This window comes from Condylostylus longicornis, unplaced genomic scaffold, assembly GCF_029603195.1.
Source record: "Condylostylus longicornis isolate FDR11 unplaced genomic scaffold, ASM2960319v2 ptg000257l, whole genome shotgun sequence".
NCBI lineage: Eukaryota > Metazoa > Arthropoda > Insecta > Diptera > Dolichopodidae > Condylostylus > Condylostylus longicornis.
Window position 1 is genome coordinate 194,597 of NW_026578222.1, and position 18,827 is coordinate 213,423.

General features: G+C 30.1%; 2 protein-coding genes across 5 annotated transcripts in view; one reads left to right on the forward strand and one right to left on the reverse strand.

The window, feature by feature from the left end:
* The window catches only part of LOC129616641 (EF-hand domain-containing protein 1-like), a 74,393-nt gene extending 67,919 nt beyond the window's left edge, over positions 1 to 6,474 (reverse strand). Inside the window, exons 1-3 of the mRNA XM_055532267.1 lie at positions 6,191 to 6,474; positions 5,904 to 6,126; positions 3,132 to 3,284 (exon numbers count right to left, since the gene is read on the reverse strand). Coding sequence (XP_055388242.1) covers positions 3,132 to 3,284; positions 5,904 to 6,126; positions 6,191 to 6,375 — 561 coding nt within the window. The 5' untranslated portion in view covers positions 6,376 to 6,474. The remainder of the gene's footprint in view (positions 1 to 3,131; positions 3,285 to 5,903; positions 6,127 to 6,190) is intronic.
* Positions 1 to 18,827, forward strand: part of LOC129616642 (pseudouridine-5'-phosphate glycosidase-like) — a 329,630-nt gene that overhangs the window by 68,088 nt on the left and 242,715 nt on the right. The window contains exon 2 of one of the 4 annotated variants that reach the window (XM_055532271.1): positions 3,214 to 3,318. The exons of the other annotated variants lie outside the window; for them this stretch is intronic. The gene's annotated coding sequence lies outside the window, so the exon portion shown is untranslated. The remainder of the gene's footprint in view (positions 1 to 3,213; positions 3,319 to 18,827) is intronic. 4 annotated transcript variants of the gene reach the window in all.

Genomic DNA, 18,827 nt, shown 5'->3' on the forward strand with positions numbered 1-18,827 from the left:
TCATTTGAACACGTTTAACCATTTAAGCACTTTTGGCTTGAATAGAAACAACTGTCAAAAAAGACACTCGTAATAATAAGTAAATGCTAAAAAAATTAGTCAATAACCATAAAAAAACACGTCTGATTACTTTGTTTGTTTTCAATCAAATCAATGAACACCACGATGTGGTAAACAAGTAAGGCGGGTCGGGAATGCTTATTTATCTCTGCCATCATTTGACCTAGTTATATAATCATTCAGGGATCTAACATATATTTCTTTCAACAGTTTGTATTTTGTTTAAATTCAGGAACCTTCTTAGAGTTCTATTGAATGGATTACCAAGAGCCGTATCTGATGATGTAGTTGGCAAACTGATGGTAAATATTTCACCTCTTTCTGTTACTGTTGTATTTTGGAAAAATTCATATTTTCTGTCTTCAGCACCTAACTGTTTTTCTTTTTTAAATATCTTCTGCTTCCAGAATTTTTCAAATTCATCATCTACAGGGTCTTTTTATTGCGCCAGTAAACTTATTATTATTGTTGAATTTGGAGATCCTGCCAAATTTAGGCAATTTCGGACAATTACTACCCAAATAAATGCTGTTGTAGTATTGGTAAGTTTTGTCTAAATTTTATTTATCTGGCTTTCATCGATTCCCCGAACATTTCTGCGCCCGAAAGTTATATTATCGTCTTATATCAACGTCTGTAGTTAAATTCTATGTAGATATGTATATTGATCCACTTCTATGGCTAAAATCTGTTGTCCACTTTATTATTCTGACTTCTATCTGAATATCTTTTCTTGACTTTAATTCAAAACGTACTCGATATTTTATGTCTACCTGGGGTTCTCTTATCGAAAACAATTGCGTGCTTTCCTCTACGTGTTTTAATTTTAGTCGTTTATTTATTCGTTCAGTTATCAACTTGATTTATAATGTTGAGTCAACTAATATGCATTCTTTTTCTGCAACAGTCCCCAAAACTTTTCCTTTTCTTGGAGCACAGATTTTGGAAAATTTAAGTTATATCTTTTAATACCCTGCACTTCGTGAAGGAGTTTGTAACTACTTGAAGGAGTCATCTGCGGTATGGACATATATATATATTCTTGCTCAGCGTAAAATTCTGCGTCGATTTAGACATGTCCGTCCGTCCGTCCGATCGCACGATAACTAAAAAACGAATAATGCTATCGACACCAAACTTTCACAAGTTTTTTCTTTTGTGCCAAGGACGAACCCTATTGTTACTGGACTAATTCGGACAACGGGTTCGGGTAGCTGCCATACAACTCAAAGAGTTTATTTTAAATATTTCGAAAACTAATAAAGCTATAAATATAAAATTTTGTATACATGTGTCCAATTATATTCTACACATGCTCTAAAAATTATAATGGGATAGCTGCACCGGTTCGGGTGGCTGCCATACAACTCCAACAGCAAATTTTTTATATTCGGCAAAATAATAAAGTCAGATTCATGAAACTTGGCAGTCATGTGTCCAATTATAGGTCAAATATATTTCTGAAGTTTTAGAAGAATTGCTTGACAGGTTCGGGTACCTGCCATACAACTCCAGAAGCTAATTTTAAATATTTGAAAAAATGATAAAGTCAGATTCATGAAACTTGGCAGTTGTGTGTCCGATTGTAGATCAGATATATTTGTGAAGTTTTAGTGGAATTGCTTGACAGGTTCGGGTACTTGCCATACAACTCCAAAAGCTTATTTTAAATATTTGGAAAAATAATAAAGTCAGATTCATGAAACTTGGCAGTTGCATGTCGACTTATAGGTCAGATATATTTCTGAAGTTTTGGTGGAATTGCTTGACAGGTTCGAGTAGATCCCATACAAGCCTAAACGCTTATTCTTAATATTTGGAAAAATAATAAAGTCAGATTCATGAAACTTGGCAGTTGGATGTCCAATTATAGGTCAGACATATCCGTGAAGTTTCTATAGAATGACTTCACGGGTTCGAGTAATTGCTACACAATAACGAAAGGTGCAGGGTATAATTCAATCGGTTTATACCGACTGAAACGTTTTTATTTGTTTTTCTTAAGTCAGGTGCTCGTAAGTTAACTTAAATCAATTAAATTACTTTGCAATTATAAATCAATTAAATTTCAATTGACTTAGTGAGAGCTCGTCCGCACCTATTATATACGTTTCTCTTCGTTCATACGTTTCTATTCTCAAATCAAGTGAGAAACTAACAAAACTTAAATAGTTATCGATTAAATCGATTTTCAGGGTCAGACAAAAAATTTAAATGAAAACCGAAAAAAAAAACTGTTTTTAGTGGAAACTTACTTTGGGAAAAAAAAGTTTAAAACAAGGGAAACGACGTTATGTAAATTAGTGGTATTAAAAATTAGAAGAGCGTGAATCGAAATGTCGTATATCGAAGGGGCGTCAATACCTGTATTTTAAACTCTACCTTATTCATAAAACTTAGTCGTTTAGTATAGTAAATTTAACCTTCATTTCGGTGTTATGAGAGATTTACGGTAATTATAAGAGAAAATTATCATTACGTTAGTTACAAAAATGTGCAAAATGATCACTATAGTAATGTTAAATGTAATAAAATGTAATATCAGCCCAAAACGTTCGTGAGTAAATTTCAACATTTGATATTTCACAAACACTGTGCTATTAATTTTTTTCAATTTTAGCTCCGAAATTTTTTAAACCAATTTGCCTTTTTTGAGTTGCTTAAAAACACAACATTTTGTGGCGTTCACATAACATTTTCATGGTTAACAGTTTACGGTAATGTACTTTTGAATCCAAAAGCAAAATTGGTTGATTTTAAATTGAACATAATATTCTTTATTAAAGGTATAGTTATAACTAGTTTTACATAAACATTATATTTATATGTGGATTTTTCCCATTTTTGCCTTAAAAAGTATAATTAAGCAAAAAGAAGCTTCATATTAAAAATTATATATTGACAGCTGTAAAGACTCTTATAATAAGTCTAAATCTCTGTACAAAAATTAATATCTATGTAAATAATTGTAAATAATTTTGGGATAAATAAATAAATAAAAAAAAATAATATCCTTTAGAAAAAATAAAAATGTTTTCGTAAGTCTAAATTTTCTTAAAAAAATATATTACCTTGGTGAATTGGTCGCAATCTGTAATATGAAAAATGAAATCATTTATTTCAATATCTATCCCAATATTTAAATCTTTCCAGGAATAATAATCTATGGAATTTTTGGAAACTTTTCCCCGGCGCACTAATCGTCCTTGCAAAAGACCGGAATTCTTTCGAAAATAAAGAGATAAGAGATTGAAATAAGTAAGTAAATACGAATTTACAAAATATAAAAAGCAAATTATTAAACTTCCTTATTTATTGTTTGGAAACCACAACTTTTATTTTGTTTATTAATTTATTTCATTAAATTACTCAAAAATACCTTGGTTGTCTTAAACATAATTAATTTAGTTTTTAGAAAATAACTAAATTGATTAGGTTTAGAAGTAGACAGAAAATAAAGAGTAATAAACTGAAGAAAAAATATAAAAACAAGAACATACAATGTTAAATTACAATTGGAGAGATTCAAAATGTAGAACGAATGAAGTGAATTTCAAAATTAAGTTGAATTTTTATTTAAAATAAAAATATAATAATAATCCTACATATAATTATTTAGTAAATCCAGGAAAAAACCGAAATATCTTTCATTTGAAACGCTGTTATTTTTACGTGTCACTTAACAAAGGTTAAGCAACGATGTTTTTAAGAAAACTTTTGCAAACCTCTTAATCTACGTGAAAGAACTTAGAAAACGAAACTGCTTTCAGAACCAACTATGCTGATTATTATCATCGTCAATAAATTATTGGTTGATATGTAATTATAGTAGAAATTTGAATTTTTGTTTAGAAAATTTGCTTTTATAAAAGTTCTGATGCCTTGGGAATTATAACTTCTATCAACTTGATTCAAAATTTGTGTGACCATTGGGGATAAAGATTACTTGGGTCGCTGGTAGGAAAGGTAACAATTAAGAACAAATTGTTAATTTAAAATTAAATGATAAAATCTGTATGGTTTTATAACATCTAGTTTTGGGGTTGTGCTTTAAAAAAACAAACTTAAATAAAATTCAAAGTATACACAACTAAATTCCTAGATGTAGATGTTCCATGATACGAAAGGAATAGAATCATACACAGAGATTTCAAAGGGGCTAACTGTGAAAGAAGAAGCCTTATCTCACATTACCAAATTAACAAATGCAGATAATATAAGATCCTTCTCCAAAACATATTGTAACAAAAGAATGTATGTATAGTGAACTTAATAAATACATTACTCTATATCAATTAACGTAAAAATTCATAGCACATAATATGCTTGGGTTTTTACATATTTACGTTTTACGTTTTTACATATTAGGTACAGACATAAAAAAAAGGTTTTTTATTAATTTGTGTTAAATTAACTGGTACATATTTTTTATTATCAATTCTTACATATTTTTTCTTCAGTCATTTAAATTTATTCTATTTATTTAAAATTATGAGTGACATAATTCTTATGATAAATCCCGATGTGCCAATATTTAAGGTATAGAATTAGGTAAGTATTTAAATGAAATTTAAACATAATATTACAATCAATAAAATATGTATTCGATTCAATGTGAAAAGACCAATTGGTCAGCTCACTGTTTTAACACAGTAAGGTGCATCCATAAAAAAAAGAATATGTAATTTTTTCAAAAATAAAGCATTCACATTAAATTGAAATTTATTCTACGAACACATATGTATGTGGTTTATTAATTGCTGATTATTAATTTTAACCAATACTTAAAAACGCATTTAGAACTTTAATTAATTTTTTATTATGTTAATAATTAACGTTATAGTTTTTTGTTTTTTTAAAATTGAAAATAATAAATTAACCAAGGTTTTTTTAGATATTTTAAAAATACAAATCTGAGAACAAAAAATGAAGTTGTTCAAATTTATTTTATAGTGAATTTTTATAAATTTTTGAAAAAATTATTCATCTCAAAGTTACGAAGAAAAAAAATTTCCAGATTTGCTCTAATTTCGAGCAGCAAGCCTACTACTCGTAGTATAGTAATAACTAAATTTTAGGAGAGCATATATGTTTTATTTTAAAAGAGGTCTTTTATAACCTATGTAATACCATATACATATAACTATCAGGCCATCAAGCTCAGAGAGCCAATCAAAAATATATTCCAAATTTATATGGAATTTTAATGGAAGGGGTGTCGGAATTTATTTGTTTGAAGGAAATTGATGAATATTTTTGGCGCTACTGATTCTTCATATTTTTTTTTAATTTAAAATTTAAATTTCAAAAAAAGCGGTTGGTAAATTGCATCTGAAAAATGCATTACAAAAAAATCCAATTTTTAGCGCAGACTTTAGCCTTTCTTGTCTTCCAAATGGAAGGGCACTGAATTCCAGAGCATAATTTTTGAATAAGAAATAGAATTTAAAATAAATTGAAAAAAGCAAAAAAATAAAAATTATAATCTAGGTGGCTTTTAAAACTATACTGAATAAAATGGGAATTATAAAGAATACTCAAAAATTTTACAAAAAAAAATAAAAAGATATTTTAATCGGCGTACTTCAGAAACATAAAACATTAGAATTGTTTTTTTATTTTTTGCCGATTTAAAATTTCGGAAAATAATTTCAGCTTGGAGGGGTGATAGATATATTGACATTTTTCAAAATTTCACATCACAAAATTTCTTTTTACACATTATTTTTTATCCATATATGCTCAATGCACGAGGCTGTTTATATACTTACTTAAGTTTGCTATTCTTTTCAGCTAACAAAATGTTCTTATGAATTAAAAAATAAAAAAAATATTAAAAATACCATAATTGCTGGCTCAAAAACAGTTATACTGTCGTCAGCTAGGAAATATAATATGTTCACACGTCTTGGTCGCATAGTTTCATTTGATGAATCCGGGTCTCTCCCGGGTGGCTTAAAAAATGCGAAAAATGTTAAAATAATTTTATCAAATTTAACAAAGTTTGGTTTGAATGGTGTATGAAGATTATTTCGAGTCTTGCCATATGTAAGAATTGGATCATATCTTGAAACAAAAATATATTTAATTTAAAAAAATATCAAAAAATTAAAGTTAATATAAAATTTACAAAATTGCCTCCTCCGATTTTTTAAAATTGATAGATGCCTCGTGAGATGATTCATTTCCTACACCGGATGGTTGAATTCGTTGGAACGCATGTCCATTGTAAAAGAAATTTGAATGGGAAATGTGATGATTTAATCTCGATTTACTAATGCAGTCCAATCCGATACAATTAAATAGTTTTTCCATTTTTTTTGGTAAATTTAAAAAACAAAGTACAAAAAACAGTTTTGAAAAAACACAAAATATACTAATTTAAAAATTCTGTGACGTATCAATCTGATGTAAACAAAATTTTATGATTTGCTGATTGAAAATGAAAAGTATGTTTGATCAATAATAATAAATACGAATATAAGTATGGGTGGTATTAACTACAAATTTGCAAGGTCGTCGATATTGACAACAATAATACGAAAATCGAAATACGGGAATAAAATCGAAAACTACACCCTTCTTTTATACACCCTTCTAAATTTGTTATTTATTAATTGATTTTAAAATTTGTATTTTATACCGATTGTCGCGTTAAACAACCCTGCGCATTGTACATATATAAATATGTACAATTTTTTTGTAATATACAAAAAAATTGTGTAAACAATAGGTAGATTATGTGATGGCAACAAATTTTGCATATCGAGTTTTCGGTGGGAACGTACTTCTCCGTAGTAGGGAAGTGTAAATAAACTATTTTTAGCAACCTGTCGGTCTGTCGGTCTGTGTGTTTGACGCGTGTATCTCAAGTTCGGCTGAACCGATTTTGATGAAATTTTATATGTAAGTTTGTTTCCACCATGGCACGGATCGATCAACTTTTGGTATATATCAGGCCTCGGGAACTGCACTTTTTAGCGGGCCTGTTTTACATTTTTGAACATTTGGAAGAAAATATTCATCCGATTTACTTGAAATTTTATATATAAGCTCAGCTCGACCGTCTGCAAAAATTTGTATGTTTTGGAAGAAATCAGGCATCGGCAACTGGGCGTTTACTACGGGCCAAATATACATTTTTGTGTATATAAAGAGAAATAATCAACCGATTTCATTGAAATTTAATATATGAATTCCCCGTATTAAAACAATGAACATGTAAATTTTTTGGAAAGATCAGGCATCGGCAACTAGACGTTTACTACGGGCCAAACATATACTTTTGTGTATATAAAGAGAAATAATCAACCGATTTCATTGAAATTTAATATATGAATTCCTCATATTAAAGCAATGAACATATAACTTTTTTGGAAAGATCAGGGCTCGAGAATTGATTTGCGGGTCGATTTTACATTTTTCACCATATCCACAGAACAAATTGATGGAATTTCTTGAAATTTGATGTTTGAGTTCTGGTTGTTACCAAAACTAACTGGCGAGCATTTCAGAGAATTCGGGTAGCACAAAGCGAAACTCTACTAAGAGCCAAATTTACATTTTTTTAAGTATGTTAACTATAAGGTTACTAATGTCCTAAAAATTGGAAAAAAGTATTTAACAAACAATTTTATAATATTCTGTAACACTTTCATTTAACTAGACAATACACAATGTGGTCGGTTATGTGCTGACCACATCAGATTTTTTTAAATAATCTTATGTTTATATAGGGTATTCAAATTTTATTTTCTTTAAAAATGGGAACTATTCAGTTTCTTTAATACACATATGTATAAGTTTCGTACGGGAAGGTTATGTCGCTGAACAGTAAAGTCATTCTATTTGTTGTTTAAAATTTAATTTTAATTTTAGTGAATAATTATATTTATTATTATTTGTCTTATTAAATAAAATGTAATTTTATTGTAATTTATGTTAATAAAATATTTGCTTTTGCCGTAATATAAGTATAAAATAAAGACGGATTTTGAAAAACTAATACTAAAATTCATTTAAACAGAAAAAATTACTTAATAAATAAGTAAGATTTGGTGTACTTTTTAAAGTTTTTATTGTAATCATATTTAAATAAATTATAATAGTATATTTGATTACCATTATATAAATATAAATGCCCCGAAGAAAAGGAAAACGTAAATGCTATATTTACATTTACTTCTCCAAAAACGAGGTCATTAGGGATAACTAGATACTAACGAAGAATTTTTAATATTTAAGAACTTTAAATTTTATTTTGTTGCCTGTAGTAAATATAATTTAAACAACCATCTACTAATGTCAAGATTTAACAAATAAAGTAAATGAGTAATTTAATCTCTAACAAAAGAAAATTAAAAAATTTTGCGTAATTTAGCTGAATACATACATAAGCACATTTATGTTATAAAATTGTAGGTTTTCTTATCAAAATATTACTAGTTTTAAGAAAAGCCGGTTAAAAATTTAATTTATATATGTATATATATGTTATGTAATAAAAAAAGTGAAATCAAATTTTTTTTTTCAATAACAATTTTTTTTATATATTTACCACTTTACCTGGAAAATGTTTTACTATTCTAGTTTGTAAGAACATGAAATTTCAGTTTGTTATTACTAAAACGAAATAAAAAAATTTCTGTATATATTTTTATTAATCATTTTTATTTCTCAAACATCGAAATCACCATAAACATTTTTAATTTATTGGAAAATACCTATTATAATTATATATTTCTTAACAAAAAGTATACAGCCGTATCATGAATTTAGGAACTGATACTTTCAATTCCGAATTACTAAAATTCTACTTCGAATATTTGTAATAGAGTAATCATAGATTACGTTCGTAGTAAAAATAACCCTCAAAAGTCTACGAAAGAAATAATCACACGTAACAAGCAAGAGGGGTTGTTTTAAATTTTCAAGTTCTCAATTTTTTAAATTTAAGTTCTTTCAAAACAGCTACCATATTTGCTAAAAAAATTTTTTTTAATTTTTCAAAAACACTTCAAAACTAAAAAGAGCTTCAAAACTCCGTATTTAAAAAATAACCATTAGTTTTGCTCTATCGCATTTTTGTGTCTATATTCCGTGAAGGAAGGCACAGTAGCGGTGTCTCACTTACATGCTGTTTTAAACTCGCCCTATGGCACAGTTCCTTATCTCCTCACTTACTTGGAGTACACTCAGATCCCTATGAATATGTAGTGTACCTATTTGCCATACTATTAAGTCTCATTGAGATTTCGTCAATTCGTTGTAGCACATCTTAAAAGATTTGGATTATGCTATTGTCACTTTATTTTGTCTTATCTTCCTTATCTGTCAATATCTTTATTATTCATGCCCTTAGACCTTTCCTCGATATAATTTTCTGCCATTTTGGACAGTACTTGTGAGTATGTAACACAATTTTTTACCTTATTTGATGTAAAAGCATTAATCGCTTTTGGGGTTGTTCATGATTACCCGGGGCCCGTTTAGGCCGATTCCTTTTCATTTTCCTTTTTTGTAATTCCTTAGCGACTAAACAGCCTCGGTAATTAGCAGGGTGTGCCTCGTTACAGTTTGCGCACCTGGCCTGAAAATTATCTTCTATAATATCGGTCATATGATTATCAGCACATTTAACACATTTAGTCTCTTTGTGTATGACCGAAAATCTTTGTGTATGACCGAAACTCTTGCATCTCTTGCATTGCGTGATGGATCCATTATTTCTAAGAGGCTCAACTTTTATTCTTATGTGTTGAAGATATTTTATTTTATATATTTTATTTATCTCTTGGGTTTGATTGAATGACAATATAAAATTGAGCAACTTTTTAATAGTATTTAAATCATTTTCTTTTGTTTTTTTTTTTTATTTAATTTATGACATCCACGCATTTGAATTCCCTTTGGATAAGTTCAAATTTAATATTCTGTGGCTCACATGATGGATGTAGGTTTTTGGCCATTGCTTTAATTGGCCTTGCCAATTTATTTTCATAAGTATGCCATTTCAATTTGGCCCTATTAACAGCTTACCTATATCTATTAATTACCTATATATATATAAATTTATTTAATTACCTATATTTATTTTAATTTTCAACATTTAGTTTTATATCTGTTCACTGTGTTAAATGTGTCTTCGTTACTAAACATTATATCAATATTTTTGGTCCTTAGAAATATTTCTAACATACGCTTTTTAAGAACGCCATTTGCGTTCCACGTCGCAATCCTTATTTTATCTTCATCCATTATTTTTTATTTTTTTTGGCGTACATCCATAAACATTATCATGCTTATCTTCTAATCTGCTCAATCTTAATGAGATTTCGTTCATAGTTTTTATCATATTTTGCATCATTTGCATTATATTTATATCACTTTCAGAAGGTTTTTGAGGTGGTAGATCTATTCGTTCTTTGGTACTATTCGTTATGTTTCACCTCTCTCCACTTGGGCATATTGTATTCTCTGCACTCTTTTACTCAATTTAGTTGTTTTTGGGGTTTTCGGAGTTTTGGGGGTATTTTTTGGTATTATTTTTATTTGTTTCTGTTTTGTAAAGTTATTTTTAATACACTTTGGACCATCGATTTTTTCTTACTACAATTTATTGTTAAATGAGGACCAGCACACCTGACTCCTTCTGCACTGAGGAACTAAATCATTTCTTCTTAGGGATTCAATTTTAACCTTCATGTGCTGAAGTGCATCAATTTTGTAAATTTTATTTATGTCCCCCGAATTTTCAAAGATTAACATGAAGAGGAGAAGTCGAATCATTCGACTTTTAATTTAATGAATTTTATTAACTTCAGTAACTTTAAAGCTACTCCCTTTTAGCTAATTTTAAATATCTTCCTTTTTATTTTCGTAGGTATGCCACTCTATTTTAAATTCATTTATTTTTTTTGTTAACTCTCTGTAATCTTGTTTTTGATCAATATTGATTTTGAGTTGATTACTATTCATCATGTTGACCCTAAAGTTTATTTTGGCATCTTTTGGTTTATTTAGCATCTTCTTTATTTTTGGATATTCCACATTGCTTAATATAACAGGAGGGGGTTTGATCTTTCTTGTAGAGAATTTATTTTGCCCACCTTGTCCACATGACTTATTTCAGGTGACATATCTGCTCTTCGCTTTTTGCTTTTTCTCTTGAGAATCCAATTAGTTTCCCGAGTCAGACCCTCCTCGCCTGTACAGTATTCCACTTTTTTTGCCGCAACTTTTCCGTATTTATTTCTTTTATTGCATTTAGATTTCTTGATTCCAATTCCAGCTTATTATTTTCCTCTCTGAGATACTGGATTTCATTTTTCCATTCTTTACAAAGCGCTTCTAGCTCACTTATTCTTATATTTAAGTGGCAGTTACCAGTTTTCTGATCCTTTATGTCATTAATAATCCGTGAGACCAGCCTCCGAAGAGTGCGGATTTTCCAGATTTACTGGAGTACCACCTGGGGTATAAAATCCTTTTGTTTTGTTCATTGCATTTGTTTTTGTTTTATTTCGGAGTTTACTTCTCCTAGCCTTTGGCACTAAATACCTCGTGCAAGGCAGCACACCCGATTTCTGCTGTCTCTCAGGAATCAGTCGCAGATAGGACAGCCGTCCATTCTGCATCAGACGCTTCTGGATTTGTACTGGATTGTAGTGGACTCTTACCACAAGCATTCCTACTGCGGGTATTTCGCACCACCACCCGCCTGCACACTTCACACAATTCGGTTCTCTTTGGCAAAATTTTTGTGTAAGTCCGAACCTTTGATATATTTTGCAATGAGGAATGGCCTTTTTCAATTGCTTCAATCTTAACTTTGATACGATTGATGATTTATTGATCTTAACTTTCATTCGATACTATTTTATAGATTCCCTTTATGTTTTTCCATTAGAGAACATCAACATAAACAATGGTAAAGAAACCATGACATTCTTGCCGTTTTCCTTTACCTTTTTAACTTTTTTTACTACGTCTAGAATTTTATAATTCCTAGATCGTAAGTCAGTTTTTATATCTTCTGGTTTGCATTTAGGATGAAGATTTCTTGCCATACCTTTGATTGGTCTGGTTTACTTATTTTCATATGTATGCCATTCCAACCGCGGTTTATTCAGAATCCTTGTAATATTCCTGTAATCCATTTCTCTATCCTAACTTTGTAGTTCACATTTTTATTTTTTAATAAGGCTTATTAATATGGTTCATTACAGTCTATTTGACTGTAATGAACCATATTAATAATGATTTCAGGGGGTGGCTTGAAATCCCTGATAGTATTATTAGCACCTTTCGGATCAGGAACACCCGGACCCTCCACACTTTGTGTTGGTTCAATTACTTTCGGTGATGACTCTGCATTTCTCTTTTTTCTGAACCTCTTTTTGCATAGTGCTCCTATTTGACATAAGGCTACTATTCCTTTCCATTTTTAGTTTTTCGTTTTCTGCCCTTAAGTGGAAAACCTCACCTTTTAAGGCCAAGCAGGGGGACTCTAATTCTGATAATCTTTTATGTATATCAGCACCTTGATTTGCATTTTCTTTGCCTTGCGCTTTGGTTATAATCGAATCCTTTGTGTTTAGTGAACTCGGAATGTCCGATGGTGTACCTTCCACAGTTGAGTTTTCCTTCTTTTTTGTCCGTTCTACAGTTGAAGGAGGCAAACTTCGAATCTTTGCGTTTCTCCTGAAGGATCCATGAGATGCAATAAGTGACTCTCTCCAGAATCCGCAGAGCCGACCTCCGAAAAGGTGAGGATACTTAATCCTTTTGATGTCCTCATTGCATTTCGATGAATCTGCATTTCATACCTCCTGCTAGAATTTATAAACTGTTGTCCCTCAGGGATCAGACGCAGACCAGGAAGCTGCTGTTCTAAGTCAAACGCTTCTGGATTTACCACCCGCACGTTTTCTAAACCAATGGATGCCCAGTTAATTCGCCAGGTACCCGTATTCACCCGCTCTCGTCAGCCACACCGAAGTACGTTACTAGTAGACACCCGGCAGATAACTATATTACCTACCTTCCGAGAGGTGAGAGTCGGATTTGCTGGCAGAGCATATGAATAATTCAAAGGGCATTTCCCAGCTTTTCCGAAGTGAGCCTTTTTCGGAAGTGAGTAAGTTTTTCGTTTAAAAATAGATGTTGCAATAGTTCCTGGCTATTCCTTGATTCTTTTACAATTGCGCATTCTTTTATAGTTGTTTCTATTTCAAGAAAAATGGGATTTTCAAATAAATTTGGAAAGATTTCATTTTTTTAATATTTCAGTTTTTGTTTTGTACAAAAAGTCCAGTAAAATTTTCAAACTCCATAATTTTGCAAACGAATCCTTTTTCATTACCGTAGGTTGTGTGATGGCGGCAAATTTTGCATATCGAGTTTTCGGTGGGAACGTACTTCTCCATAGTAGGGAAGTGTAAATAAACTATTTTTAGCAATCTGTCCGTCTGTCGGTCTGTCTTTCTGTGTGTTCACGCCTGTATCTTAAGTTCGGCTTTTCATGAAATTTTTTATGAAGTCGCTTTTCATGAAAGATTGATCAACTTTTGGTGACAAGAGCAATAATCCATAAATTTTTTGGAATGATCAGGGCTCGAAAACTGATCTGCGGGCCGATTTTACATTTTTCACGGTAGATTTCACATATCTACGGAACGAATTAATGGAATTTCTTGAAATTTGATATTTGATATCTGGTTGTTATATAATATTCTGTAACACTTTCACTTGACTAAATAATACACATTAAGTCAGTTATGTGCTGACCACATAAAATTTTTTTAACATGATAATTGACTTAAATTAACGGCTTTACAAATATTTTTATTTATTTTTTAATTATTTAGTTTATGGTTTTTCTGCAAAAGTAACATGTTATATTCTTACACTCATATGAATGTATGCAGTATGCACACATATGTAAATATATATTAATGTCTTTACATCTAACAAGTCCCAATACTCAATTTTTTTTACGAAATATTACGAATTTTTGGCTTCGTTCCTGTTTTTTTCTTTAATTGCTACTGATCGTGTCTTATTTCTTATTATTTTTTTCTTTTTTTACGTAAAAGATATTATACACATTTTTTAAAAAGCTTCCCATTTAAATTCTATTGTACGAAAAAGAAAGAAAGGTAGGAGGAAAGAAAAAGTGATAAAAAATTTCAAATTCATATTTCAGTATGGTTTCAAATATTAATGAGGAAGGATGTATGATTTTTCATGCTTATTTTGTATTTCCCAATAGGATAAGTTGAGTAGTGTCGGCTAACAAAAATGTTAATAAAAATAATATAGGTTGACACATTTCACCAATTTGAACTATCGTATTTCATTTATTTATACGTTACTTATAAAATTGTTTCAAATAATTTCAGTTAAATTTTAAGTTATTAAGAATAAATATGTATGTACCTAATTCCAATCAATTTTTTTTTAAATAATTATTTTAAAACTATTTTAAACATGTTATATTGAGTGCTTCAAAAATTTTGTTGTGCTCTTCCTTCATATTTTATTAGCAGGTAAACATGAGCAATCTATTCATAAAATGGCTTTGCCTATGAATCTTAATAGTAAAGACAAACGGACAAAAATTTACATCAGTACCTACTACCTGTCATTTTACAATCGGAGTTTTTGAGTCATTTGCTACTCGTAAGATACTATTTATTTCAAAAATAGAAAAGATATTCGACTCCGGTCATAAAATATATTATTGTCTTTTCCAAAACATTTTAAATATTTTTTTACTTACATAGGTATTATATTAAGTTTTAAAAATTTTTCTGAAATGAAAATAGAGGTAAAATTTAGAAGTGCATATAAAATTTGTATTTAAAAAATAATATTTGATTGTATTTTAGATATTATTTTCTAATTCCCTCTTAAAATTTTTTCTTTACTACGTATTTATATCAATATTTAATAATTATCTTACATTAATTATATTTTCAAATTGACACCAAAGTTACTTCCCATATCTTGAGTTAACTTACCTTATAAGAAAAAAAAGCTGTTCACTTAAAAATAATGAAATGTTTTCAGTAACATATAAAACGTTGAAGGCGAAGGTTGTGCTTGTTACTTTTTCGCTGTTTCAAGAATTTTAAAATAATTATGAATGAAAATATTAATATATTTTCTTGATTTTTCAAATATATTTTCGAAATTTTACCTGCTTTATAATAAGTGTGAATTTGAATATTTCTTCTCAAAAAATAGCTACTTCAATTTAAAAAAACCCATATAAAATAAGGTCGTGCTTTCAAGTTTCTCTCTGAGCATTGAGACTTGTTAGATATAAAGACGTTATATATATCTTCAGATTGGAAAAATGTTTTGTTAAAGTAATGCAGATACATTTCGCGTCATTAGGTTAAACACAGGCATCCTTATTTTCAAAACTCCGTAATATAAAATTCAGTAATACTTTAAATTTTGAAAAACTTCTTGTTGCTTGGTTTGGAGTTAATTAATTTATTTATTAAAAATCTGACCTATTTATACAAAAATCATGCTACTTAAAATTAATTATTTCCCATAGAAATAGACTAGTAAGCAATTTTATGTATGCATAAAATTCATAATTTTCTCATGTTAACTTAAAATACGTATCATATAGGTTCCAAATTTACTTAAAGCAAAATTAACAAACAAAATATAATATATTATAATTTCACTCCTAATAAAATATTGTGAGAAAGTTATGTATGGGAAAATATTTACATTAATTAAATATAATGTTTGCAAATATAATGTGCGTTAATATTAAGTTTGACAAATTAGCAATTTTAGCAATTTTGGTAATTTAAATAAATGGGAAAATAATAATAAGAAATTTAGAAATCAGAATAATTGTTGTTACACAACATTCTCCCTTTCAAAGGCAAGCGAGAAGTCTTGAGCTGTCATAGATGGACGATTACGAGCTCGGGGTTTAGGCTGTGGAATTTGTTGTTGAACTCTCCATTTTGTGCCAATGAACAATAATACAAGTGCTAGTTTTAATAATTAGATGATGACATAGTGCACCATATTGTGAACAGCAACTAGTTGCTCGTTTGTGTTCAATTGATGCAGTTGTTCTTCAAACTTACTAACATTTCCTGAATACCAGGTATTGATTTTGTCTAATTGATGTTGTGGTGAATTGTGGATAGAACTGATGTGGTAAATTGTGGCAGTTGTGAAGTTGTAAGATTCCTGTTTGCTCTAATGTTAAACTGATTGTATTGTTGTTACAAATTAAGTTGAACGTTCTCATTTTGTCCATAACGTAAATCCAGTTATTGGTGGTTTTCATCAGAATCCATATTTGTTGCCGATTCATCTTTAAAATCACACAACTTTCAGGTAACTCAATTTCCTTAATGGGATATGTAGCAACGCAATGTAGCAACGCAATTTTGCATTCAAATATGAAACGAGATGTCCCTTATGATGGACAATTGTTTCCTTAAAACTTTTAGAGAAATCATAATGTGATGGTTAAGTCCTTGTTGTGTCGTTGTCATAGCACCGAAGATTGAGTTTTGTTCTTTTTCTAGTTCGTCAGTCATTAGGATAACTAAAATAGGGGCGGCAACAAGAGAGTATTCTGATTCCGTGACTTCAATAACGCGCTTACGACATAAATTTTACAAAGTATCAAATTCCAAAACGTTTAGCACGAGCACGCTTTATCGAGTACGCTTTTCTTATACCTTGTCATATAAATGTTGCCAGAAATAGCCGATAAAATAAACTAGCATATATTTTCAGCAATAAAGTTCTAGTTATCAAGTTTTTTTCCTAAAATACAGCATAAAAATGCTATGTATTCAATAATGTGGTAACGTTTTATAAAAATGAAAATTTGCACAGAACTTTAAATTGAAATTTTCAAATAAACGTCAAAGTTGTATTGATATGGTAAAAATTGTATTCAAAAATGTACGAAAAGCTTTAGTAATTTTTTTTACAATGTAAAGGTATTGAAAGCTCTGAGATGGTACTACAACCGTATTAATACCGTACTTAAATCTTTTTTAAAGCATTATTGAAGTCACGGATTCTGAAACATTCTGAATACTGACACTTAATTCTTTAAATCTCTAATCAGATAGTCTGACTAAATTGAATGTGGTCTCTAGTATAAAAGTTTAATTTTTTAATAACTGGTATGACTACTTAATTTTGTATCATCAATTTTGTTTTCTAGTTCTTTAGCTGTATCTTGGTCTACGATGCCAAACAAAATATTTGACAGCTTCCCAACAAAATCAAGTGGTGATAGACTTACTCGTTTTAATAGCGATTTATCACCAGCTTTATATTGAAGAAGTTCGTTGTTTTTCTCTAACGATGAGACCCGCTTAGAAATAAGTTGGTTTAGTACCTGGCATTGATTAGGATTAAACAAAGATGAGCAATTTATCAAAAGAATATCAAATATTTTTTGGAGATCTCTTAAATTTTGATAATACAAAGTCAAGTCGTAATAGACGACGAACTGCCACTCTGCATCAATGAAATACACTTCTGGATTATTTTTAAACGGAATGACAGAGTATAGGGATGAAACCTAAGGTAGGACTATCGATGTGAGCAAAAGTGAAACAACTATTTTCATCGATGAACTGGCCTTCTTCTGCCTGTAGATTTTTTGACGTTCAATTAGTTCTTCTATTGGTGGCCTTATAGGAATTGAAGTTGGGGTAATATTAAATTTGCTTCGTTTGCTTACTTTTGATAACTTATGTAGGACCGGGTGTTTTCAAGATGTTTTGTTATTGTTAGCTTCGATGTTCAGGACAGATGTTACAGCGACATTACTTGATAATGTAAGTTGTGGTGTAGATGTGCGATTGTGCTTTCTGGGTTGTTGTTATGTGGCAGAGTAAGGCTGGGTTCTGATAGCGGCCTTGGCTTGACTTCAACTATATCATGACTTCATCCTACTTTAGGTGGTTCAATCTTTGGAGTTTTCACTGGGAGAAGTATAAGCAACGTAATCGGGCGTTTAATGTCTCCGTTTTTTGTCTTAAGTGTGACTACTCTTGTAAGATCATTTTGATTTTTATGCTCTTCTAAAATTCTCCCTAAAGTTCATCTTGAAGGAGGTAGATTACGTTCACGAACTAGAACCAATGAGCCCCTTGTTAAATTATATTTTGGTTGTTGCCACTTTTTACGTGCCTGGAGTCTAAGTAAGTATTCATTCGACCATTTTTTCCAGAATTGTTAATTTATTTGTTCTACTAGTTCCCATCGCCGAAGCCGATTTTCTTGTATTTTCATTCTTGTATATAATGTATTTGGTAGGAACATTGAATAGTTTTGAGCCCACCAAAAAGTGCCCTGGTTCTGTTAACGCTTCTATATCATCTATGTCTCCTGTAAATGGTGTAAGTGACGGGAATTTAAATTGATTTCGATTTTTGCTAGAAGAGTTCCTAATTCTTCAAATGTGAGTTTAGTATCGCCAATAGTTTTTGAGAGATGACATTTAACTGATTTGATTGCCGCTTTCCATAGTCCACCAAAATGGGGAGTGCCTGGAGGAATAAAATGCCATTGAATTGACTGTTCTGATATAATTTGCTCCAAGTTCTCGTTGGCTTTTAACTGGTTGTATGCTCCTACAAAGTTTGTACCATTGTCGCTGTAAATAGGCGCCACATTTCCTTGTCTTGCAATAAATTGCTCTAATGCGGCAATAAAGGCTTCGCTAGATACAGCTGATACGGCTTTAAGATGAA